Here is a 26,168-nt window from a genome sequence, read left to right on the forward strand (position 1 = left end):
AGAATGTGGACACAGCTCCTACTTTGTGATGTGGAATTTTTCCCATGATGTCAGCTGTGAATATGAAACAGGCACAGCAAGGAGCACCAGGATCCAGTTCATACAATGCAGAGAGATTTAATCACAGCTGAGGCAGAAAACAGGTGCACCTGGAGGAGACTCCAAGAGATACCGCATGCAATGCACCCCTGAGCCTTCTGGCTTCCACACTTGGAGAGCCGTGTTAAGGACTTCTCCCACAATGTAAACATAATTCATAATACAAACATGGCCATTGGCTACTCTGGGCCATGATCAGATGTTTAGTCGTCAAAATGGAGAAACACAACATGTTATATCAACAAAGATGAATGCTAGCAGGTGATGACCCTGGATGAGTACGCTCTGTTCCCACAGACAGCAATTTTTCCTCCACACTTGGCTTATATAGAGACCAGATCGCACGTTGCAGCGAATTCGGTATCTCATACTCCTGCAGCACCCCCACAGGATACCACAAGAGACCAGGTCATATCAATCAATCAATCAATTTTTTTATATAGCGCCAAATCACAACAAACAGTTGCCCCAAGGCGCTTTATATTGTAAGGCAAGGCCATACAATAATTATGTAAAACCCCAACGGTCAAAACGACCCCCTGTGAGCAAGCACTTGGCTACAGTGGGAAGGAAAAACTCCCTTTTAACAGGAAGAAACCTCCAGCAGAACCAGGCTCAGGGAGGGGCAGTCTTCTGCTGGGACTGGTTGGGGCTGAGGGAGAGAACCAGGAAAAAGACATGCTGTGGAGGGGAGCAGAGGTCAATCACTAATGATTAAATGCAGAGTGGTGCATACAGAGCAAAAAGAGAAAGAAACAGTGCATCATGGGAACCCCCCAGCAGTCTACGTCTATAGCAGCATAACTAAGGGATGGTTCAGGGTCACCTGATCCAGCCCTAACTATAAGCTTTAGCAAAAAGGAAAGTTTTAAGCCTAATCTTAAAAGTAGAGAGGGTGTCTGTCTCCCTGATCTGAATTGGGAGCTGGTTCCACAGGAGAGGAGCCTGAAAGCTGAAGGCTCTGCCTCCCATTCTACGCTTACAAACCCTAGGAACTACAAGTAAGCCTGCAGTCTGATGCCTTTTCCAAATCCACATAACACATGTAGAAGGGTTGGTCATACTTCCAAGACCCCTCTAATATCCTTGGCAGGGTAAAGAGTCCACATCAAAAGGAAAACATCATGCGCTGTTCTAAAGCACCTCAACACTTATTTGAAACAAGTCTTCATTAAAAAAAAAAAATCAATAAAATACGGTAAATTTGATATACATTTGTTTGTTCCTCTACTCTTCCCAGGTCCTTTGGTAGATTCCCACTAAACCTGCTAATTGGATGAAGGGAAACCTCAGAATTTTGATTCAAGGGGCAAAGGTCAACATTCTGACTCGATTTCCACCAAAAGTGGTACATGTATATAGGTGAATTCTGGAATTGCCCAAGCAAGATCAAATTTACCAAAGGTCAATCACAGGAGTGAAAGTCATTAGGGTCAAAGGTCAAAATTTTAAAATTTCACTTCAATTTGCAAACATATGAGGGTGGGTTATGCGCTTGCCTAGAAAGGTCAAACAGGTTAGTCACTGGAGCCAAAGTCACATCTGTCTGTCAGTGAATTTGAATTGAACCCAATCTGAACCAAATGTATTCTAGAATTGCCCTGGCAAGGTCACGTACAGGTCAATCATTTGGGTGAAGGTCAAGATCAATGGAATCAAAGGCCAGATGACCTTATTAACTGCAATTCACAAAGACATTTTACTGCTCATTTGGAGGCATGAAGAAGAGACATATGTGGGTTTTTAAATATGCGTTTGAGGACGTGTCACCGTTCTCCTCACCATGGCGGTTATTTCATCAAATGACTGCAGGTAGCTGACAATCTTCGATTTGTGAGCTGGCTCAACGCGAGCGAAGCAACGTGCCCGTTTCACAGCTTCCCGCTGCTCGTCTGAGGAGAGGTCATCAAATTCGCGGCCTGTGTAGGCCCTCCCCTCCACCTCATCATTTTCGCCGAAGATGCCAATTCGTCTGCAGATGGCGATGGCTGTGTCCTTGTTGTCTCCAGTGATCATGATAACGCGAATTCCAGCATGCCTGCATAGTTTTATTGAGTCGATCACCTCCTTCCTGGGTGGGTCCAGCATGCCCACACAGCCAACAAACGTGAGGTCCAACTGGAAAGAAAGAAAGAAAGAAAGAGAGAGAGAGAGAGAAAGAGAGAGAGAAAGAAAGAAAGAGAGAGAGAAAGAGAAAGAAAGAGAGAGAGAGAGAGCGAGAGAGAGAGAGAGAAAGAGAGAGAGCGAGAGAGAAGGTTGCACAAGATTTTTTTTTTTTTAATGATGGAATTGATGACTGTTTTCTTCCAGATTTCTCACCCCAAAAAACTGACAAATAACCCTTGACAGGACAAAAAGCTGCTTCACACCATCCTTTCATTATAGACACATTTACTCTTCCACACTCTAAAATTTTAGACTTTAATCATGCCGAGAATTTGAAAGTCTGTTTACTACACCTCACACAAACTTCATAAAGAACGACCAAATACAGTATTTTCTTAGATTTTTGAGGTATATATTGTGCAAACTCCAGATGAATCTGTCGTTCTCTACCTCATAGTCTACAAACTTGGTGGAATCCTCCAAATCCATGGTGACTCTGCTGGGCGGGTAGTCGCGGGTGGCCAGTGCCAGGCAGCGCAGGGTGTCCCTGCCCGTCCCCCACTCCCTGATTTTGGTCATCAGCTGCTCCCGCAGCTCTGTGGTCAGCATCACCTTGTCTTTTCCCACCCGGAGGAATTTGCACCGCTTAATGACGCCCTCCGGGGCACCCTGAGGCGAGGGATTGAGTGACAGAGAAGAACATTAGGTGATGACGATGCAAGTGACAGACGTGTGTAACTGCAGTGACGCGAGTCCTTCATGCCTTGACAAACATCTTGCTCTGGGAACCATCCCTGACAGGCGTGCAGTAGACAGACATGGACTTCCGGTCACGGGAGAACTCCAGGGTGAATTCCTTCTTCATCAACTGCTTGATTGCCTGACAGAGGAGAAAGATGAAGAGAGAGAGAGAAAGAGGAAAGGGTGGAACAGATGGACAGAAGATGAGCCAGAGCTAAGTATTTGTGGGCAGCTGTCAGGTCGAAGGCTGGTAATGTGACTGACTGCCAGAGGTACTGACAGCTCAACTGCCATGTCTTAATGTCTGATGTCTGTCACAAAGAGGAAGCTCTCAGTCTAAACCACACACATCTGTATGACAGCGATCACAGCCAGAAGAACAGAACAGCACAAACACTGAGAATGCACCGGACAAACACTGGTTTTCCGGTCAGGGTGCATGAATTAACATGAATTCAAGCATGACCTATGAATTGTTTCATGCACAAATTCATGCAAGAAGTAAAGCATTACTTATAATGAACAAGGGAGTAATGCAGGAATTTATACATAGATTAGATTAATGCTTGGATCAAAGTAATATATAGATCATGCTTGAATTCATGCATGATTAATGTTTATATAACGGCTGAGTGGATGCTTGTCATCTGATTGGTGGACTGTATGTCACGTGACATGGATTATTTGTATCATTTGCCGTTGTGTTTCATTGACCGTGCAATGGTTCTTTTCTAGCGTGCAATTTTGGTGCTATATGAAATGTGCTATTGCATGCTCTGCCCACCGCATGCACTCACACTACCAGGGGCGGTGTTTAGCTAACATAGCAGAGTTTGTTTTGCCAACACGACGACTTGAAGGAGCTAATAGGAGACCGTAGTCTCATCTGAACCCTCTGTGATATCATGGGATTTGACCACTTACGGGGACCTCAATTTAATATATACACAGTATAACTTCACACGGATAAATGGCGTATGGTTTTGTTTTTGGTTGCAATCACCAAAGCAGTCATGAAAAAATTATTATTTTTTTGGGTTCCCAGTGGAGAAGAAAAGGCGAGGAGGTGGGAGACGTTGTGTCGGTAAATGTTAGCCTGCACAACTAACCAGAGTAGCTGTGTTCTCTAACCTGCAAAACCGCCTTGACACGTTCATGCTCTGGATCATAAACAAACTGCAACACATGTCCACGTTCCCACTGCATCATCACTTTTTATTTGCATTTTCACTTTGTTTGCGTGCAATTTGCCAAAAACGCAAATGTCGTGGTTTGTATCCCGGAAGTAGAGAAATGTCTACTTGGGACTCCGGCGAGGGTGGTCGCATCTTCTCCTCTCTCCTCTATCTCTGCTCCGACCTTCAAAGTCCCTACTTCACCAGGCTGTGAATTCTTAAAACTATATTGGATTAATCATGGAATTGATCAGCTGGAACTTACCCCGCGGGCTATGTTCTTGACACCTGGGAGACGTGGCGGGTCGCATACTTTGCGCCATTATCTGTGGAGGACGTCAAGGATTTATTCATATTTGGTTTCATAGTAGGAGGGCTGGTACTTATTGGCTTATGTGCTGCCCTGACCTACCGGAAGATTGGCAAGATGGCTGCCGCCAAAACCACGACCCCTTGTTTGTCCATCATGATTAATGAGCTGGGCAAGGCAATGCATTCACAGACTGTGTTAACCCTTGAAATCAGATGCAAATTGGATAACATCTCGGAGCAAATGCGCACTTTGCAGGAGAAGGTGAAGATTTCAGAGGACGGGGAATTTTCATAATTGGGATTTGGTTTGTTCATGTGAAGCTGGACAAGTGTTTTCAATGCTCAACCAAAAACACGGCAGGCTTATCAGCCTCTCAAGTATAAAATGCCCATTGTTTTGTCCTCCAGATGAATCTCTATGGCCTTGGGAAGATTAGCTACCTCCTTATCTCTCTTACTCAGTACACAAGGACAGACAGACAGACTCGCACATGGACAAAGACTGAAGCATGCTCCACTTTCCCTCCTGCCTCCCATCACACACTCCATCCCAGCCATTGCTCACACCACCCCTTTTCCCCTCTGAGGGCTGCGTGGTTTTAGCTGCGGCAGGTCCCCGTTCCCCCCAAGCTAGCGGTGTCGCGACTCCTGTTGCAGCGGCTACTACACACTCACATCGCTTCAATTTGGAAAACGGACTGTTTCAATTTAGCGCACATAAACAATGTCAAATGTATATGCGTTGTCTTAATTCTGATGTGTGCCGTTATTACGGTAAACAAGTAATAATTGTGGATTAATTGCTGTATCTTGTCTGTGGAAATGTGAGTGTGGACGTAATCTTGTTGTTGCACTTGTAATGACAATGACAATAAATCTCATCCATCCATCCATTCCCTTTAGTGACTGCCCTCAAACGAGATTGCGCTGCCCTATTGACGCTGCTAATTCTTCTAACACAAAACAAACAACAACAAAAAAACAAACCAAATCCCCCATGTTGTAACCATCTGGAGGCATGAAGAGCTGTTAGGATGACGTTAGAATGAAAAGCTGGACAAATTTCTGTAGTGAGGAAAGCAGACGGTGGTCTGCACACAAAGTCACTGGACGCCATCATGGACTACTGAAACCAATTTTGGACTCCAATTTAAAGTTCATGCTGGACTGTTGATGTCAAAGCGCCAGTGACCAACCCCAAAATGTAAGTCCCTTTTCTGTTTTGAATTAATAAAATATCAAATGACAAGGATCTATTTTCGCAGTTATATAAAACAAATAATGAATGTTTTTCCATTCTTTCAATGGAAGGAATATTTAATTGAAAGACGGAACGCACCATTCAATGAGGCGAACCCGTCTTCCACCTCATGAAATATTCTTACCACTGAACTCAAACATTCATTATTTGTACAATAACGCCATGTATGAATTATACAGAATGAATATGAGTGCAGTTTTTTTCATGTGTGCCCTCATCTAATTAAAGCATTAATTAAGGTGCATCTATCATGATGGATTATGATTTATAAAACAGGATCGTGATTTACTTCTGATCACAGAAAATTGTTTTCTCTACTGTCATATGGGTAAATCTATGGTTATCTATGGTTGCATGAATTTATGATCATTCATGTACAATAACAGCAAAGTGTCAGTCAGTCACCTCAGTTCTGAACTGCATGAACGTAAAACAGTGGCAAAAATAAATGAAATAAAAGTAAAGCCTGACATAAAAGCATTCTATCAAACAGGGGAGGAAAAAGAAGATTTTTCATTCAGACATATTCTGTTCATTCACGTCCTGTATTATCTAGATTTTAAGCTTTATTCTACCAGTAGGTGTCCCTGTAGTTCAGTGCTTAAAACCTGATCCCCGGTGCACAGTGCGTGTGTGTGTGTGTGTGTGTCATAGCGCTCTGATGAACGTGCACGCTACGCTGATAGGCGTCTTGAGCTCTGTCAATGTGGCAAACCTTGCTATAAAATAAATAAGTAAATAAACAAATTAATTAATTAATTAAAACAAAAAAGAAAAGAAGTCATGAGAGTTTGTCTTTGCAATGAATCCTGGGAAATATTGTTTTATTTTCTGCTTTACCTGTGCTCAGCAACAAGGAGGATTTGTGCACCGGTTTCTCAGGACGGAGCAGAGTCTGTCCTGGCCTCAGTCCAGATTCTCCACACCAGCAAAGTAATTAAAACCAGCTTTTAGTCAGACTGCTTTGGTTTTACTGCTACGAAGTTCTTCCAATCTGAGACTTCAAAGGTTCGTCCATGACAGTCTTTATTCTCTCTGGGAGTGAGACCAATGGGGATTTTACTGACCTTTATCAGACGGAAAGCAAAGGAAAGAACAAGAAGTGACTTCAGCGTGGAGACTTTCAGAACCGAAACGTCAGCCCAGTTCTTACTGGTTCTTCAGACAAAACACAAGTCTGCCTCTTTACGCACAACTAAGAGTCCAGCTATATGAAGAAAAGAACACGGTGTAGGCAAGGTGATGATAAATAGTCCTGAACAAAAAGACACAGCAGCCAACTCCAGCCGTAAACACAGAGGTCTCAAACTAACGGCCCTGGGGTTGGACCAGGTCCAGAGTCAGGAGGTTCTGAACAGAAACTAGGCTCACAATTTGATTCTGAGCACCTGCATTATGGTTTGGCTGCTGAGTTGCATATTTAATCCTCACAAGGTCAAAGCAATCACTCACATCAGGTAGGGATGTGCCACATGTCACTGCATCCACGACACTAGACCTGCCTTGGGTCCTGGATGGCACCCACTCAGACAGACATTCCTTCACAACAACAACACAGGAGTAATAATACAATAACATGCAGTTGTCGTGCGGTATGCATTTTCAGAGTCCCTCCATCCACGCCCAGTCGCCCCCCCAATGACAGTCGCCCAAAATGTCGGTCATTTTGGGCAACTGGACAACACGTAGAATCACATTAACAATATTTAATATAATTTCAAAATGTAGGACACCCAGCAAACGCGTACATAAAAAGTTGGCTTTTGTCGTGTTGGCTGGTATCACGCTGCTCTCCAAATTCGGCAGAGCGTCCTCATCAAGCTGGCTGCTTTGGCTGCTATTCATTGTCAAACTATCCGTGATAAAATCATCTGGAATATCCACATTGGGACCAACACACACTTCTCGCCTTTTCATGTTATCATCTGCGGACACTTCTTGGGTTGCGCATGCTATGACGTCATCACTTTATGCACAGCGGGCGGGTATTGGGATACTTGCCCGCTACTGCGTGCAGGTATGGACAGGTAGCGTGAATGTAAATCTATGCTACCAGCCCAGCAACACCTCAGTAAGTGATAATAATGGAGGATATCAAAGGGATTCCATTCTTGATTCTTGGTATGCATCAGTTTGTCACATACAAGAGACACATGCCATTTTAGAAGAGCAAGATGACACGCCGCTGAAAAACACCAGTAGAGTTGTGGAAGTAATGCTCCAGAGTTCAGATGAAGAATCATTGTGTGCTCAAAGGCAATGCAAGAAGGTACGATAAGCTGTCAATCAAAATAATATAACAACAAAAAATAATCTATAATAATACTAGTGCTCTTGGTGAAATTCTGTTGTACCTACATTACTCTGTTCTGCCCACATTAATTATATTGTACTTGCATTAATGGTAAATGTCCACCAGGTGGAGATCTTGCTCAATTTCAAGAACCCTGGGACACAATGACCAACCTGTTGCTTATGTAGTAGATAAGTACCTTCATTCACTAGCAAACATGTCAGCATCACCAAATATGCTCTCCCCAGGTGTGTCTTGCTGTCAAAGGCCAAGGACCCAGAGACACAAACGTCACTGCAGAGATAAGTGAATGTTTCTACAAGTTCAACACTTTCACAGCATACAGATACACTTCTGATGGCAAAGTCCAGGAAGGTATTGAAAATGTGGATCTTAGTCTTGATCAGGACAGTTCCAAGCCCAGGCACTCTGCCTCCTCACATTGCTTCTCTAGTGTTGCAATCAAGATTTCTACAGATTCCACAAAGATCACACCTTCGACTGCTGATGATCACGTGATGCTGAAAGATGCTGATAATGCGGCAGGAGAAAAAAGTTTAAAATCCTGGTGCTTCCTGTTTTACTGTGTCATTGCGAGAGCTGGACATGAACCAGTGATGACTGGATGTCCGTGTTGTCAGGGTTTGAGGATCCCAGAGTACTGCTAGAATGACTCTGTGCTAAAGGAATGGTTACTTAGAGAGACTAATGAAAGGTATCACTTATGAGCATTGTGAGAGTATTAGCTATGACATTTTGGTCATGTTGCATGTTTCTCTGTGCATGATCCAGTGCACAGTAGCCTCATGTTGAGCTCCTGTGCACTCTTGCTGTTTGCTGTGTAGCATATGTGCAGTGTGTTGTGAACCCACTAATGTAAAGTGTGTCTGAGTGTTGCACACTTTATACAGTGCTGGACTTCAGAGCTGGATTTTGGTGTTTGAAGACAAGCACTTTCAGATGATGGATGATAACAGCGCAACAGCTCGTTACCTGACCACTAGCAATGATGTTGGAGTCCTGGTTTGTGCCAGGTAGAAGATGGGACCCCAAAAGTGTAATTTGTGTCAGTTGTGGTGAAAAGCAATATTTTTATTTATTTATGTTTTTAACCTTTATTTAACCAGGCTAGTCCCACTGAGATCGAGACCACTTTTGCAAGGGAGCTCTGGACAATTATAAAGTTTCCAATTCACCTAACCTGCATGTCTTTAAATGTGGGAGGAAACCGGAGCACCTGGAGGAAGCCCACGCAAACACGGGGAGAACATGCAAACGCCATACTTAAAGGACACAGGTGGAAATCGATCCCGTGACCTTCTTGCTGTGAGGCAACAGTGCCAACCACTAAGCTACCGTGCTCGTATCAGACAGAAGAAGAGCTTACAGCACCAAAGCTGAGAAAAGTCAGGTAGACTATGCCAAGCTCATATAGCTTCAAAGAGGTTTTTCAAATTTTCATGATTGTGAAATTGTTCGAGTGTAGCAGCAACCAACCCCAAAAATGAATAAAAACTCTTCAAGAATAACATTCTTCCAGATGTGTCAACAAGCGAAACACTGATTAAACATTTGTGGTGTTAAACACCAGTTCACAACCTTTAACCAAATGTGTGACTTAAAGACAAGATGTCAAACAGTCCTTGAGCAAGACACTGAGCTCTGACCTACTGAGGTAGACAACAGAGTGGAGGGGACACAAACGGCGAGATGAAACCATGCTTACAAATAACACTTTGCACAGACATGCAGAAGCAGGGGCTGAGTGCGGGTCAGCATGTCGCCCGCTGTGCAGCGTGCACACCAGTTTAATGAGGAGAGTAATTACAGTCTGACTGGAATATTCATGCTCAGAAATGCAAAGCCTGCAGCAAAAAAGAAAACTGTTCACAAATGCAGAAAAACCAGAAAACCAGATCAGGACCTTTTTTTTTATTTTTTTCATTTTTTTTTTAAAGACACTAACTACACTCACTGCTACAAGCTGATAAAAAGTTGATGCAGTGCTCCAGAGCGAATGACATCTCAGAATAATAATGGATATCATGTCAAGTCCTATCACAATAATGGTTTCTTTTATGCATCTTATCTGGATGGAAAAACCCAAAGTATTTGCACAGAGGCAAGCTGTGGAGTACTGTTTTGAAAAAATAAAAGTCAACCTGGTGTTGCCGACCGAATGTTCCCCCCTAAAAAATTGGTCCACCTGCCTTCACTGCGTATGCGTCATTTGGGACCTAATGACAATATTCTGCTTTAAAGACAGTGTGTACATGCAAGTATTTACTTTTTTAAATTGAATAGACACATTACTGTATTTTTATGTAAAGACAAAACTTGTGTGGCTTTTCTTGAGTGGGTGAGCTCAACTCGACAGGTGAGCACATCTCGACACAGTCACCTGTCAAGATGAGCTCCACTACTGAAGAAAACCCACATAACTTTTGTCTTTACATAAAAATACTATAAAAAGTGTCTTTTCTTTTTAAAAAAGTAAAGATTTGCATGTACACGCTGTCTTTAAAGCAGAATACTGTCATTAGATGAGCTCATCTTGACAGAACACCGGATTCGGCTTGGTAAACTTCGGCCGTCTTCTACCAAAGCATACTCGCTACTGAATGGACGTGCTGGTTCTTGCACCAGCTGTAACCGTCATCAATAAAATTTGTCAGAGGGGAAAATAAAAAATTATTCAGCCTGATTTCAGCATACGGGAGTGGATGATAAACTAACAGTTTTTTTGTTTTGTTTTATGGGGCCTAAAAATGCCTATTGATGTTGAGTAACACATTCACCTGCTTCACTGTAGCTCTGTGTGTGGGGCAGCAGCCTCAGTCTTGCCCACAATGACAGAGAGGAGTTCACAAAAGGACTGCGATCAAAAACTCTAGCAAACTATGTCTCTGTATGAGGCTCCGCATCCATATAGCATTTTTTTCTGGCCACCAGCACAGCCCCCCCAATTGCTCTAAACATGAATGCAGCATATGTGCCCGCATGCAGGCACCTCCTCCACCACCAAAAAACAAAAACACTCAGCTCAACCACCCACCCTTTTTTTTTTTTTTTTTTTAAAGAGCGAACTATATATTTTATACAGCCTCTCCAGGGGTTTTTAAGTTTAATCCATGGGCCAAGCAGGTTTTCGGTACCACTTAAGGGGAAGAAACGACACTGAGAATCCAGAATCCAGCCTCAGTGTATCATGCCACACAGAAAAATGTATGATAGCCATCCCAGGGTGGTAGCTGTAGCCAGGTAGGGGTCAATGAAGAATTACACAGAGGTCAAACTTTAAAAATGCTCCAATCATGTTGGAAACTATATCATATTGCATGTCTGATCATAACGATTCCAAAAAGGTATAGTTTGGACCATCTATGATGGAATGTTCTGGAGTTATTGGGTAAAAACAGCAAAAATGGTGACAAAGGTCAAATTCAGTTTGTACTGAGGTCAAAATTTAAAGTTGCTCCAATTTCAGTAAAAAAAATGTGCAAATTATTATTTGGGTTAATAGGGTTCTAATAAGGAATAGTTTGATGACCAGTAGATGACCAGTAGAGTCATCTGCCTCTACTGGTGGTTGGCTCTCACTGCAGTATTGTATCACTTCCTGTTCCGGAGCACAGCGGCGTTTTACTGTATCTGTTAGCTATTTAATCTGCGCAGTTAGATTGATCTAGTTAACTAGATAACGATTTGTTTCACAGTGTAATCTTCACGTGCCTTAACTAAAGCACTCCCTCTGCTGAATCACCTCTAAATTATTTACACATTATTCACTTTGTGGGTTTTTAGGAATCCGCTAGCTTAGTACAGCTACTAGCTCTTAGCCGGTTTAGCATGACGGCTTCTCCTGTCTCTCCCGCACTTTTCTGCTCTGGGTGTGAAATGTTTAGTTATTCCTCTGCCTCCTTTAGCAGTAATGGTACTTGTAATAAGTGTAGCTTATTCGTAGCTTTGGAGGCCAGGCTGGGCGAATTGGAGACTCGTTCCGCACCCTGGAAAATCCTACAGCTAGCCAGGCCCCTGTAGTCGGTGCGGACCAAGGTAGCTTAGCCGCCGTTAGTTACCCTCCAGCGGATTCCGAGCAGCCGGGAAAGCAGGCCGACTGGGTGACTTTGAGGAGGAAGCGTAGTCCTAAACAGAAGCCCCGTGTACACCGCCAACCCGTTCACATTTCTAACCGTTTTTTCCACACTCGGCGACACACCCGCCGAGGAACAAACTCTGTTTATTGGTGACTGTTTTGAGAAATGTGAAGTTAGCGACATCAGCAACCATAGTCAATTGTCTTCCGGGTGGCCAGAGCAGGCGACACTGAAGGAAATTTGAAACTGCTGGCTAAGGCTAAGCGTAAATTTGGTAAGATTGTAATTCACGTCGGCAGTAATGACGCCCGGTTACGCCAATCGGAGGTCACTAAAATTAACATTAAATCAGTGTGTAACTTTGCAAAAACAATGTCAGACTCTGTAGTTTTCTCTGGGCCCCTCCCCAATCGGACCGGGAGTGACATGTTTAGCCGCATGTTCTCCCTGAATTGCTGGCTGTCTGACTGGTGTCCAAAAAATGAGGTGGGCTTCATAGATAATTGGCAAAGCTTCTGGGGAAAACCTGGTCTTGGTAGGAGAGACAGCATCCATCCCACTTTGGATGGAGCAGCTCTCATTTCTAGAAATCTGGCCAATTTTCTTAAATCCTCCAAACCGTGACTATCCAGGGTTGGGACCAGGAAGCAGAGTTGTAGTCTTACACACCTCTCTGCAGCTTCTCTCCCCCTGCCATCCCCTCATTACCCCATCCCTGTAGAGACGGTGCCTGCTCCCAGACCACCAACAACCAGTAAAAATCTATTTAAGCATAAAAATTCAAAAAGAAAAAATAATATAGCACCTTCAACTGCACCACAGACTAAAACAGTTAAATATGGTCTATTAAGCATTAGATTTCTCTCTTCTAAATCCCTGTTAGTAAATGATATAATAATTGATCAACATATTGATTTATTCTGCCTTACAGAAACCTGGTTACAGCAGGATGAATATGGTAGTTTAAATGAGTCAACACCCCCGAGTCACACTAACTGCCAGAATGCTCGTAGCACGGGCCGAAGAGGAGGATTAGCAGCAATCTTCCACTCAAGTTTAGTAATTAATCAAAAACCCAAACAGAGCTTTAATTCATTTGAAAGCTTGACTCTTAGTCTTGTCCATCCAAATTGGAAGTCCCAAAAACCAGTTTTATTTGTTATTATCTATCGTCCACCTGGTCGTTACTGTGAGTTTCTCTGTGAATTTTCAGATCTTTTGTCTGACTTAGTGCTTAGCTCAGATAAGATAATTATAGTGGGCGATTTTAACATCCACACAGATGCTGAGAATGACAGCCTCAACACTGCATTTAATCTATTGTTAGACTCGATTGGCTTTGCTCAAAATGTAAATGAGTCCACCCACCACTTTAATCATACCTTAGATCTTGTTCTGACTTATGGTATGGAAATTGAAGACTTAACAGTATTCCCTGAAAACCCCCTTCTGTCTGATCATTTCTTAACATTTACATTTACTCTGATGGACTACCCAGCAGTGGGGAATAAGTTTCATTACAGTAGATGTCTTTCAGAAAGCGCTGTAACTAGGTTTAAGGATATGATTCCTTCTTTATGTTCTCCAATGCCATATACCAACACAGGGCAGAGTAGCTACCTAAACTCTGTGAGTGAGATAGATCATCTCGTCAATAGCTTTATATCCTCATTGAGGACAACTTTGGATGCTGTAGCTACTCTGAAAAAGAGAGCCTTAAATCAGAAGTGCCTGACTCCGTGGTATAACTCACAAACTTGCAGCTTAAAGCAGATAACCCGTAAGTTGGAGAGGAAATGGCGTCTCACTAATTTAGAAGATCTTCACTTAGCCTGGAAAAAGAGTCTGTTGCTCTATAAAAAAGCCCTCCGTAAAGCTAGGACATCTTACTACTCATCACTAATTGAAGAAAATAAGAACCCCAGGTTTCTTTTCAGCACTGTAGCCAGTCTGACAAAGAGTCAGAGCTCTATTGAGCCGAGTATTCCTTTAACTTTAACTAGTAATGACTTCATGACTTTCTTTGCTAATAAAATTTTAACTATTAGACAAAAAAATTACTCATAACCATCCCAAAGACATATCGTTCTCTTTGGCTGCTTTCAGTGATGCCGGTATTTGGTTAGACTCTTTCTCTCCGATTGTTCTGTCTGAGTTATTTTCATTAGTTACTTCCTCCAAACCATCAACATGTTTATTAGACCCGATTGCTACCAGGCTGCTCAAGGAAGCCCTACCATTAATTAATGCTTCGATCTTAAATATGATCAATCTATCTTTATTAGTTGGCTATGTACCACAGGCTTTTAAGGTGGCAGTAATTAAACCATTACTTAAAAAGCCATCACTTGACCCACTATCTTAGCTAATTATAGGCCAATCTCCAACCTTCCTTTTCTCTCAAAAATTCTTGAAAGGGTAGTTGTAAAACAGGTAACTGATAATCTGCAGAGGAATGGTCTATTTGAAGAGTTTCAGTCAGGGTTTAGAATTCATCATAGTACAGAAACAGCATTAGTGAAGGTTACAAATGATCTTATGGCCTCAGACAGTGGACTCATCTCTGTGCTTGTTCTGTTAGACCTCAGTGCTGCTTTTGATACTGTTGAGCATAAAATTTTATTACAGAGATTAGAGCATGCCATAGGTATTAAAGGCACTGCGCTGCGGTGGTTTGAATCATATTTATCTAATAGATTACAATTTGTTCATGTAAATGGGGAATCTTCTTCACAGACTAAGGTTAATTATGGAGTTCCACAAGGTTCTGTGCTAGGACCAATTTTATTCACTTGATACATGCTTCCCTTAGGCAGTATTATTAGACAGCATTGCTTAAATTTTCATTGTTACGCAGATGATACCCAGCTTTATCTATCCATGAAGCCAGAGGACACACACCAATTAGCTAAACTGCAGGATTGTCTTACAGACATAAAGACATGGATGACCTCTAATTTCCTGCTTTTAAACTCAGATAAAACTGAAGTTATTGTACTTGGCCCCACAAATTTTAGAAACATGGTGTCTAACCAGATCCTTACTCTGGATGGCATTACCCTGACCTCTAGTAATACTGTGAGAAATCTTGGAAACATTTTTGATCAGGATATGTCATTCAATGCGCATATTAAACAAATATGTAGGACTGCTTTTTTGCATTTACGCAATATCTCTAAAATTAGAAAGGTCTTGTCTCAGAGTGATGCTGAAAAACTAATTCATGCATTTATTTCCTCTAGGCTGGACTATTGTAATTCATTATTATCAGGTTGTCCTAAAAGTTCCCTGAAAAGCCTTCAATTAATTCAAAATGCTGCAGCTAAAGTACTGACAGGGACTAGAAGGAGAGAGCATATCTCACCCATATTGGCCTCTCTTCATTGGCTTCCTGTTAATTCTAGAATAGAATTTAAAATTCTTCTTCTTACTTATAAGGTTTTGAATAATCAGGTCCCATCTTATCTTAGGGACCTCATAGTACCATATCACCCCAATAGAGCGCTTCGCTCTCTTGACTGCAGGCTTACTTGTAGTTCCTAGGGTTTGTAAGAGTAGAATGGGAGGCAGAGCCTTCAGCTTTCAGGCTCCTCTCCTGTGGAACCAGCTCCCAATTCAGATCAGGGAGACAGACACCCTCTCTACTTTTAAGATTAGGCTTAAAACTTTCCTTTTTGCTAAAGCTTATAGTTAGGGCTGGATCGGGTGACCCTGAACCATCCCTTAGACTGCTGGGGGGTTCCCATGATGCACTGAGTGTTTCTTTCTCTTTTTGCTCTGTATGCACCACTCTGCATTTAATCATTAGTGATTGATCTCTGCTCCCCTCCACAGCATGTCTTTTTCCTGGTTCTCTCCCTCAGCCCCAACCAGTCCCAGCAGAAGACTGCCCCTCCCTGAGCCTGGTTCTGCTGGAGGTTTCTTCCTGTTAAAAGGGAGTTTTTCCTTCCCACTGTCGCCAAGTGCTTGCTCACAGGGGGTCGTTTTGACCGTTGGGGTTTTTCCATAATTATTGTATGGCTTTGCCTTACAATATAAAGCGCCTTGGGGCAACTGTTTGTTGTGATTTGCCGCTATATAAATAAAATTGATTTGATTTTCCCACATAACTGTTGAGGAACCAAATTTGGGATTGAATGACCTCGTTCAACCACATAAAAAACTAATCGTCTTACCGCGTTGCAGGCCTCGGCACGTTCCACCTTGGTGAGTTTGGACAGGTCGACCTTAAAGACGTTCATCTTCTCCACGAGGGTGGTGAGCGCCGTCTCGGTGGCTTCACCCACCTTCTCGTAAACCCCTTTGGCCTGGAACAGAACACAATGACTTCAAAATGTGCCATTAATTCACATCCCTGAGAATTCAGATCATTTCCATTTAAGCGCCTTCATAATGACAGATTTAAATTGAGAAATAAAACCGCTGTGCACTTCTTCAATGCCCACATTTCCTGGCAATGAGCAAACGCGTGGGTCACTCCCATCGGCCTCCACAAACAATGAGTCACGCATCAAGTAGCGCGTTTAAGAGCGTGGCCTTGGCGGTCAGGGAGAAGAGAACGTGCGACGAGGGAATAAAAGAACAGCACAGACTCGTTAATACACCAATAAAACACCTTCCTCCTCCTCTCCCCTGGTTTTTCACACATTGATTCCGAGTGTCTTTTATTCATTTTTAGGCTTTTATTCAGTGTTTTAATTCAAAATCAAGTACGAAAAGAGGAATTTGTTTTGTCTGGGAGGATGCGCTGGAGAGAACAGTAAGTGTCGTCTCCTTGGCCTCTCTCCTCGTGGTTACCATGAAACCATGGTGATGAAAAAGAGGTGAGAAAAGCAATTCAGACGAGTGAAAAATATCATATATCAGAACAAATTTAGCTCAGATGCACCAGTACAACACGTGTGCCTTCTGCTGCCAGCTTCTGTGCTGTAATTATAATGTATTACAACTGTGTGTGTGCACGTGCGTGTGTGATGAGGGGATGCTACCAAAAAAAAAAAAAAAAAAAAAAATTGAAAAGTGATTTAGCCATTGTATGGAAATTCAATATGATGAATACTAATGTAGCGCTAACTAATTTAAATCTTAAAGCATAAACAAAAATCTTTCATTTGCAGTTTTCCAACATGGAAATACAAATAGTGTGGTACTGTATGATAATTCTGTCTGGAGTAGGCAGTTTTCAAGAACTGAATGTCCAAGAAGACTACTAGTGAGGGAAGCCACCAAGACACCCAGGCTGCTCAGAGTTCTTGGCTTCTGTGGCTGTGATTTGACAAACTGTGCGGCATGCACCTTTTGTCTGTTGCATCACCAGTCACAGCTTCATGACAGAATAGAACAGTGAAACATTTTTACATAACAGACCAAATCTAAGCTCAAGTCTCCTACGTATATTCTGAAGTTTCACATTTTAGTTCTACAAAAATGCGTCTCTGTTCCATTCCATCATGACGTTGTATAGCTGATGCTGCCACAGACAAAGGTTGCATCTTACAAAATTTCACAAAAATTACAGCCATAGAACTTTGCAACTCCTTCATGGGTGCCTTGGTGGCTTCCCTCACTTGTCTCCTTCTTGCACAAACACTCAATTTTTGAGAACTGCCAGCTTCAGACAGGTTTACGAGACAATACCAATACATGTAATGTGGAGTTGCGTCAGGAAGGGCATCTGGCATCTAAAACTTGTGCCACTTCAACAAGCAAATCCACATTGGATCTGCTGTGGCGCCCTGCGGGGTGGGGGGGGGGGGGGGGGGGGGGGGATTGTCAGTGCGGATGATGATTTCTTCTTCCTCCTCCAGGTGCTGCAGGTCAGCGATGAGGCCGGACGATACACGTGTGGCAGGCCCGTGTAGAAATTCTGGCCCAATCAGAACCGACAGTAAGGATCAAAAGAGTCACATCCAAAAATTATGAATTGTCCAGAATCATCGCTGACGTGCAGCAGCTGGAGGAGGAAGAAAAAGATCTCGAACCCACTCCAGATGAAGAAACCATCACCATCCAGGAAGAAATCACGCTTCAAATAGTCAAAACTATTATAGATAAATTAGAATTATAATATGTTATAATCCTATTATAACGGTCAACTTCTCGAACTCGTGGTCTGATTTTGTGGACATCAACGGGGCCCACCTGTAGTTTGTCCAATTACTTATGAGCTCTGGAAATGGAGGTTTATGAGTAAAAACTTTCTGTAATCCCTTTTTGTTAAAGCCCGTGAATTGAAGAAGAAAGTTTAAACCACAGGCACATCTTCATCGTTTCATCTCCAACGTGACAGAAGCAAACTGACAAAAAAATAAAAATGACATATATGTCCAAATACTTATGCACCCAACTACGACTTGTAGCTGGATGCAGCTGCACCTCCACGTGAGCGCGAGTGAGTGATAATGACCTCATTGTAGTCGAGCGAAGAGTCGTTGCACAAAGAGCACACAGTGGCCAACTCCACCAGTCCGTCATAGTCTCCACATTCCACAGGCGTGTCTCCTTTCAGTCTGCAAAACACACACGTCAACAAAACACAAGGGGGGGGGGGGGTCCGCACACACACGACACGCCTCACAACGCCTCAGACAGTGGAGCCTCATCAATATGTAACCACATTGACGGCGTTCTATTATTTAGCTTTTTAAAGTTGACTGGTGTGTGTGTGTGTGTGTGTGTGTGTGTGTGTTGTTCCGGGCGAGCGGTGCCGACGGCCTGACAACCGTGGATCCATTCCCAGCAGAGACTGCAACCGTTGCTAGAGAAGCTCCCACACAATAACCCACACGCTGCCGTTATGAAATCCACAGGTTCACGCCGAGTCACAGTCCTCCACCGAACAGCAACATCAACAGCACGCGTGCACGTGCACGTGGCTGGCCTCCACCTACCAACTCGACTGCACGAGATAAACATCATTCCGGCACCACACAGATCAAGAGATAACCACATCACAGACCAGCCCGGCTTCACCGTGCACGGCCACAACCGCACACGTGCACTGCAGCAGGAACACAGCGCACGTGAGGATACTTGGGACTCGGCTCCAATTCATTTTTACAGACTTTTAATGAAGCCGTATGTAGTAATCGGAACAATTGGCGAAAACAAAGAATCAACTTTTCCTTTGGTATCTGAGAGGTTGTCATAGCAACCACACACCACACAAACAACATCACAGTTTGCTCGGCAACGGCAACAGTATTTACCGTAGAGTCTATAAAAGTCATCAAAGCCCCGCAGACCAAAATTAAATCTAATTTATTGCTTCACTTAAGAACAGAACGCGCAGGAATTCAACAGACCTGCAACTACTGTCATTTAATCTGTCAGCACTCACTCTTATGTCTGGAAGTGTGCACGGATACCAGGCATCTCTGCATCCACCAACTGCCCTGTGTCCAGACTGGCAGCCACCCAATCCACGCTGACCGTCTACCTGCCACAGCCAGGTGACACCTGGACATGTCCTTGGCCTCTATCAGTTTCCAGGGTCCTCAGCACTGAGGACCCTGCACTCACACACTGGATCACATTCAGAGAAGCATGCCACATGATCGTAGCCTTGTGCCTGGAGTTCCCTCACAGTGCACGTAGTATGCCTCGTCTGAACCTCAGTAACCATGGATTTAACACAAAGTCTTTCTAGTGGGACACAAAAACTCTCCAGAGACAGAGCACCCAAGATGTCATCTTAGGTCACTGGTTAGAGTCCAATGGCCCCATCTTAAACCTGGTGCCACGTAGTCCACTGCACAGCGCAAGTGTCATGGATCTGCATGTTGAATTGGCACAGGTTTTATGCCGGATACCGTTCCTGATGCAACTCCACATTACATGGAGAAATGTGGCAGGGGTGGGATTTGAACCCAGAACCTTCCACAATAAAACCAAGTGCACTAACCAATCCAACCAATATAGTTATCATTGTGACACCCAGCAACTGTAGAACCATGTGCCTGGGGGGAGTCGATACAGATATGAGGGAATTAAAAGAAGAAAAAAGGCAATGATTCCTTAAATTTCATTGTAAAACCCTTATGACCAAAAAATTGTAATTGAGGCTTGATGTTAAAAAGGAACTTAATTAAATACCTGTAAATATAGCCAACCAACACCAGTGACACCGCCTTCACTTTGTTAGTTGCCGTGTTGCATATCTCGTCTATTTTGGCCCCGCCTAGCTGGCAGCATAGCGGCCACTTGTCTCTTGTTGCTGCAAAATGTCCACTCTGACTGAAAATAAACAGCAGCTCTTTGTAGCTTATCTGACCAAGGGGTGATGGGGTCCCAGCCATGCTTGACAGCATTGTAAACAATGCCTCTGAGTCCCATCTGTGGGACAAACTACTGATTGACACCATTATGTGGTGAAAATTTCCAACAGCCAGTGTTTTTTCTGCATTGTTTACTTGATTTTAAAATAAGTTCATACTAGAAAAAATAACGCCAATACAGATATGTTCATGAAAGGCTCATCTATTATGAGCCACAGGTCAGGCTCTAGTAAAAATAAATAAATAAATGAATGAATATGAATCAATGCAATTCCTAAATAATTAATGCGTTACATTCCCTTAAAGTAAAGCTGAAGGTCCACACTGCAAGCAAAGATTGATTGTTTCACTGTATCTCCAATGTGGTCATGTAAAGATCCAAACTGTTAAAGTGTCACTGTCCAAATACTTGGCTGGACTACACACTGCTTACATCGGCCTTTTCTGCCTTTTAGTAAGCGGTAACTTCAAAAAAATGCTGTGATACTCACATTTGTCCTTCAGGAGCGTACGTGGAACCAGTTATGGAGAACTCATGGAGGGAGCAGCTTGACCCGACTACCTTATCTGTGACAAACATCTTCAGAGAAAAACGACAACAAAAATAGGAGCATTACTCAAAGTAGGTCTCCTGCTCCACAATAAATAAAACATTTTCTAAGCTCTAAAAAACAAAAAACAAAACAAACATATTTGTAGATTGTATTGTGCTATTTCTGAGTGCTACAGGTGGAGTTGAGCAAAAATGGTTATTTTTGATCATAAAAATAATGTTTCAGTTATTGGAATGCACCTGTAATTCATATTGTTAAAAATTATACATGTATGAAATATAACTGCATGCATAGTTTCACATGGCATGAAAGCTGAAGTGATATTATTGGGTGGGGGGCGGGGGGAGACTTCCTCTTAAAGCTACTTAATACGAAATTCAAGTTAAATTAATTACACAACAAAATATGAGCATACTAACATGAAAATTCTGCAGTAATTGCAAATCCTGGTATAGTCCCACTTTACATTACACTCACACAACAAAACAAACAAACACACATTTCAAAAACCATAGATGACATAGAGGCCGGACGTCTGCAGGCTGCTGCTGAAAACTGAACCTCCAATATAAAGACCTGAGCTTGATGCTGGGGTCGCCGACTGACCGGTCCCCCCCTAAAAATTGGTCTGCCCTGCCTTCAGTGCGCATGCGTCATATGGGACCACAACAGCTCATCTGACTCTACACCCAAAACAATCAAAGGGAATAATGTGATTATTAACCATCAGATGACAAATAAAACCTCTTAAATCATTCTAAAGTTGGTTTTAAGCAGAAACGAGGTCCATCTTTTATTTTAAATAATGCTAAATTTATGTTGAAATGATTGTTGTACAAAAGTTTCAGATATGTGTCGTTGAGATAGATGATGCCTGGAGTGCAGTTTTAAGCAGAAACAAGGTGTTAATCAGTGAATCGATGGTGACGCTCCGAAAAGGTGCATGTGCAGTGAAGGCAGGGGAAACCGTTCGGTCGACAACACCAGGTCTGTACTCCAGGTCTGGTAGGCCTCAGGACCTCCATAGGACTTACACTCCAGGTCTGGTAGGCCTCAGGACCTCCATAGGACTTACACTCCAGGTCTGGTAGGCCTCAGGACCTCCATAGGACTTACACTCCAGGTCTGGTAGGCCTCAGGACCTCCATAGGACTTACACTCCAGGTCCGAAAGGCCCCAGGACCTCCATCGGACTTACACTCCAGGTCCGAAAGGCCCCAGGACCTCCATCGGACTTACACTCCAGGTCCGAAAGGCCTCAGGACCTCCATAGGACTTACACTCCAGGTCTTATAGGCCTCAGGACCTCCATAGGACTTACACTCCAGGTCTTATAGGCCCCAGGACCTCCATAGGACTTACACTCCAGGTCTGATAGGCCCCAGGACCTCCATAGGACTTACACTCCAGGTCTGGTAGGCCTCAGGACCCCCATAGGACTTACACTCCAGGTCTGATAGGCCTCAGGACCTCCACAGGACTTACACTCCAGGTCAGAATCCAGCATTTCTTCATGTTGGACACAAAGAAGCTACAACTTTCTTCTTCTTCTTTCTTGGCACTGGACAAACCTGTGGCAGTGTTAATTAAATCGTAGCTGTGAACAGGGTCAGTTTTTGGAGATTTGAACTCTGGACTGTAACTTCAAGTTGATTTGGGCAGCGATCCAGAGACAAAGGTTTTTCTTAGTACTGCATGTCGTTTTGTGCAGTAGTCTCTGTACTGTCGATTGCATCTTTATCGTTTCCAAACAGACAAGCAGCACGCGTGTTACGCCGCTCAAACGTCTTCATGTGACACTTCAGTCACTCGTGCAAGACAGAGAGCTGCAGGAAAACAAAGCACGAGTCAGAAACACCAGGAGGAAAAGAACGAGTCCTGGAGCTGTGCGAGGATTCGCTTTGTCAGCAAATCATCTTCCTGAGGTTCCCGCGGGACGGACACACAGACGTGCTGGGAAATAATGGTAATACACTGTTAAAATATCAAGGAGCTGTGCGGACGGTGGTCGTGCTGCCGTTCACAGTTCAAGGACTCTTTATGCACGAAGCCACCTCATCAGGATGACGCCCATAAATTCACAGTCAGCCTCGTCCTTCCTCCCCTTCATAAATATTCATTCTTTTAATAACCTGACTTCAGCAAAGAGTAAATAACAGAAAACAACCAGCAGCTCAACTCCCTTTGAGACTTGAGTAAATGTGACTGACTCAGGAATGAACCAAACAGCCACGTGAATAAACATCATGTGCTTTTTGTTCAATTAGTGTGCAGCAATGACTTAACAGCACAAATCAATCAATCAATAAATAAACAAACATCAACTAGACTGTTGTCTGTGGGGATCCACGGGATCTAGATTGGGTCGTGTTTATAAAATAGGTAACTGACATTTTTCAAGGGTGGTAATAAATTATGCAAAGTTTCTATAATGATTTTAACTGAAAGTGCAGGAAATTAATGAATTAATTATCTATTATTTGGCAGATTTACTTGTCATGTGTTACAACTGGCAAGTAGAGATAATTCCTTTGTTCAGAGCTTGTGTGGTTACCAGGGGCTGATTAATGGTGATATCTTTATATGTTGATAACTATATATTGTTCACCGTTGTTACATAATATCCCTAATTTCTCCTATCAACTTTCCGTTTTCACGACATTCATCACTGACCGAAAATAGATAAGAATACCAAACGGCAAATGTCAGCTATCAACAGTTTCTGTGATTGAAGTTGCACGCACACATGCATGTACACAGAGGTCGCTTGGCTTTTAATACATAGATGATTTACCGCCCCCTGCTGGAATGGTGTGTGAGTCAAGAATGTAATTATCAATGTCCACTGTTCACTGTTAGCTAATAGCCCAAATTTCTCCAAAAATATTAAGGTGCGTTTACACATAACCAAGACGCGTTACGAATGTCATTTTTCTGTCATTCCTGACACATTCCTGACATTCTTAATGCGACTTAACGCATCTGAATAGGTTTCTTAATAGGGCGTGTTGGTGTGTGATATTCTTGATATTCGTGGAGCATGTTTTTGTCTGTCAAAAAATCTTCCACGAATGTCACACACCACCCTTGTTTCGTCTCACGTCGTGGAGGTCACAACTGAGCGTGTTGATCCGTCTTGATAAGTAGTGATCCTTAATAGAACGTGACAACGTTCATAGTTGTTCCTGTGATGGTTCTTGGAGCCCAAACTGTCACACGTTATTACAAAGTGACACGGAAACTGTCAAGTTTTGACATGACTTGTAACGCAGCGTCACATTTCACTGCGCGCCGCGATGAATCAGTTTTCTGTCACGTGCGCACAATTAAATTCTGCTCCAAATGTCGTTCCACAGTTCCTGCTGAAGCTCCTCAGGACGCTCCTGCAGGTGTTCCACCAGCTGTTGTAACCGATGAGCAGGAGAACGAGTCTGAGCTAGAGGAACCAGAGGAGACTCACGTGCAACCCGACATCTCTGCACCTCCTCCAGTCCGGCGGCGGAAGAAGCGCGCGCACAATTAAACCCTGCTGCATCGCATTCAGTTTGACTGCTGACACCAAGTTGGCTAAAAGTCTAATTTCAGTGCTCTTCAGCGTGCTCCTGCATGTGTTCCACCTGCTGCATGTGCCTGATGCCGCATGAAGCCACACATCTGGCTCTGTCCTCCTCCTCCTCTCTGCGCCACTCCATGGCACAGAGCCCAACTACGCATGCAGTCACAAAGTTCTTCTGAAAAACTGGAGCGATCTGAATTCGGTTGGATGAATATGGGTGTGTGTGTGTGGAGACAATTCACCTCATTCACAACGTGACAGAACTTAATGATGCGCTGTTACGCGCAATAGCGCGCAACAACACGGAACACTATTCTTGACCGTGCGTAATGGTTCCTGATAATTCTCCAGCAACACGTGCCATTAATCGTAACGTGTGATAACAGATTGCAGCATTTCCTGAGGACACCTGACGCCTCTGCCCCGAATGATCACATTCGTGATCAGCGGCCAAGAATGTGTACTTCGTGGCATTCATGACTTGTCATCGTTATGTGTAAACGCAGCATTAGACCTATCAACTTTTCGTTTTTACGGCGTTCATCCTTTACCCAAAATGGATAGGCATACCAAACGGCAAATGTCAGCTCTCCCTGGTTTCTCAGTGATCAAACATACAGTAGTGTTCAGAATAACAGTAGTGCTATGTGACTAAAAAGATTAATCCAGGTTTTGAGTATATTTCTTATTGTTACATGGGAAACAAGGTAACAGTAGATTCAGTAGATTCTCACAAATCCAACAAGACCAAGCATTCATGATATGCACACTCTTAAGGCTATGAAATTGGGCTATTAGTAAAAAAAAGTAGAAAAGGGGTTGTTCACAATAATAGTAGTGTGGCATTCAGTCAGTGAGTTCGTCAATTTTGTGGAACAAACAGGTGTAAATCAGGTGTCCCCTATTTAAGGATGAAGCCAGCACCTGTTGAACATGCTTTTCTCTTTGAAAGCCTGAGGAAAACGGGACGTTCAAGACATTGTTCAGAAGAACAGTGTAGTTTGATTAAAAAGTTGATTGGAGAGGGGAAAACTTATACGCAGGTGCAAAAAATTATAGGCTGTTCATCTACAATGATCTCCAATGCTTTAAAATGGACAAAAAAAACCAGAGACGCGTGGAAGAAAATGAAAAACAACCATCAAAATGGATAGTTGAATAACCAGAATGGCAAAGGCTCACCCATTGATCAGCTCCAGGATGATCAAAGACAGTCTGGAGTTACCTGTAAGTGCTGTGACAGATAGAAGACGCCTGTGTGAAGCTAATTTATTTGCAAGAATCCCCCGCAAAGTCCCTCTGTTAAATAAAAGACGTGCAGAAGAGGTTACAATTTGCCAAAGAACACATCAACTGGCCTAAAGAGAAATGGAGGAATATTTTGTGGACTGATGAGAGTAAAATTGTTCTTTTTGGGTCCAAGGGCCGCAGACAGTTTGTGAGACGACCCCCAAACTCTGAATTCAAGCCACAGTTCACAGTGAAGAATGGTGGTGCAAGCATCATGATATGGGCATGTTTCTCCTACTATGGTGTTGGGCCTATATATCGCATACCAGGTATCATGAATCAGTTTGGATATGTCAAAATACTTGAAGAGGTCATGTTGCCTTATGCTGAAGAGGACATGCCCTTGAAATGGGTGTTTCAACAAGACAATGACCCAAAGCACACTAGTAAACCAGCAAAATCTTGGTT

General features: G+C 43.1%; 1 protein-coding gene across 1 annotated transcript in view; it reads right to left on the reverse strand.

The window, feature by feature from the left end:
• atp2a3 (ATPase sarcoplasmic/endoplasmic reticulum Ca2+ transporting 3) overlaps positions 1–26,168 on the reverse strand; it is a 189,007-nt gene that overhangs the window by 25,964 nt on the left and 136,875 nt on the right. Inside the window, 6 exon segments of the mRNA XM_034178983.1 lie at positions 1,882–2,217; positions 2,656–2,874; positions 2,969–3,085; positions 16,260–16,391; positions 18,491–18,593; positions 20,852–20,940. Of these exon segments, the coding sequence (XP_034034874.1) occupies positions 1,882–2,217; positions 2,656–2,874; positions 2,969–3,085; positions 16,260–16,391; positions 18,491–18,593; positions 20,852–20,940 (996 nt within the window).

This window comes from Thalassophryne amazonica, chromosome 9, assembly GCF_902500255.1.
Source record: "Thalassophryne amazonica chromosome 9, fThaAma1.1, whole genome shotgun sequence".
Lineage (NCBI taxonomy): Eukaryota > Metazoa > Chordata > Actinopteri > Batrachoidiformes > Batrachoididae > Thalassophryne > Thalassophryne amazonica.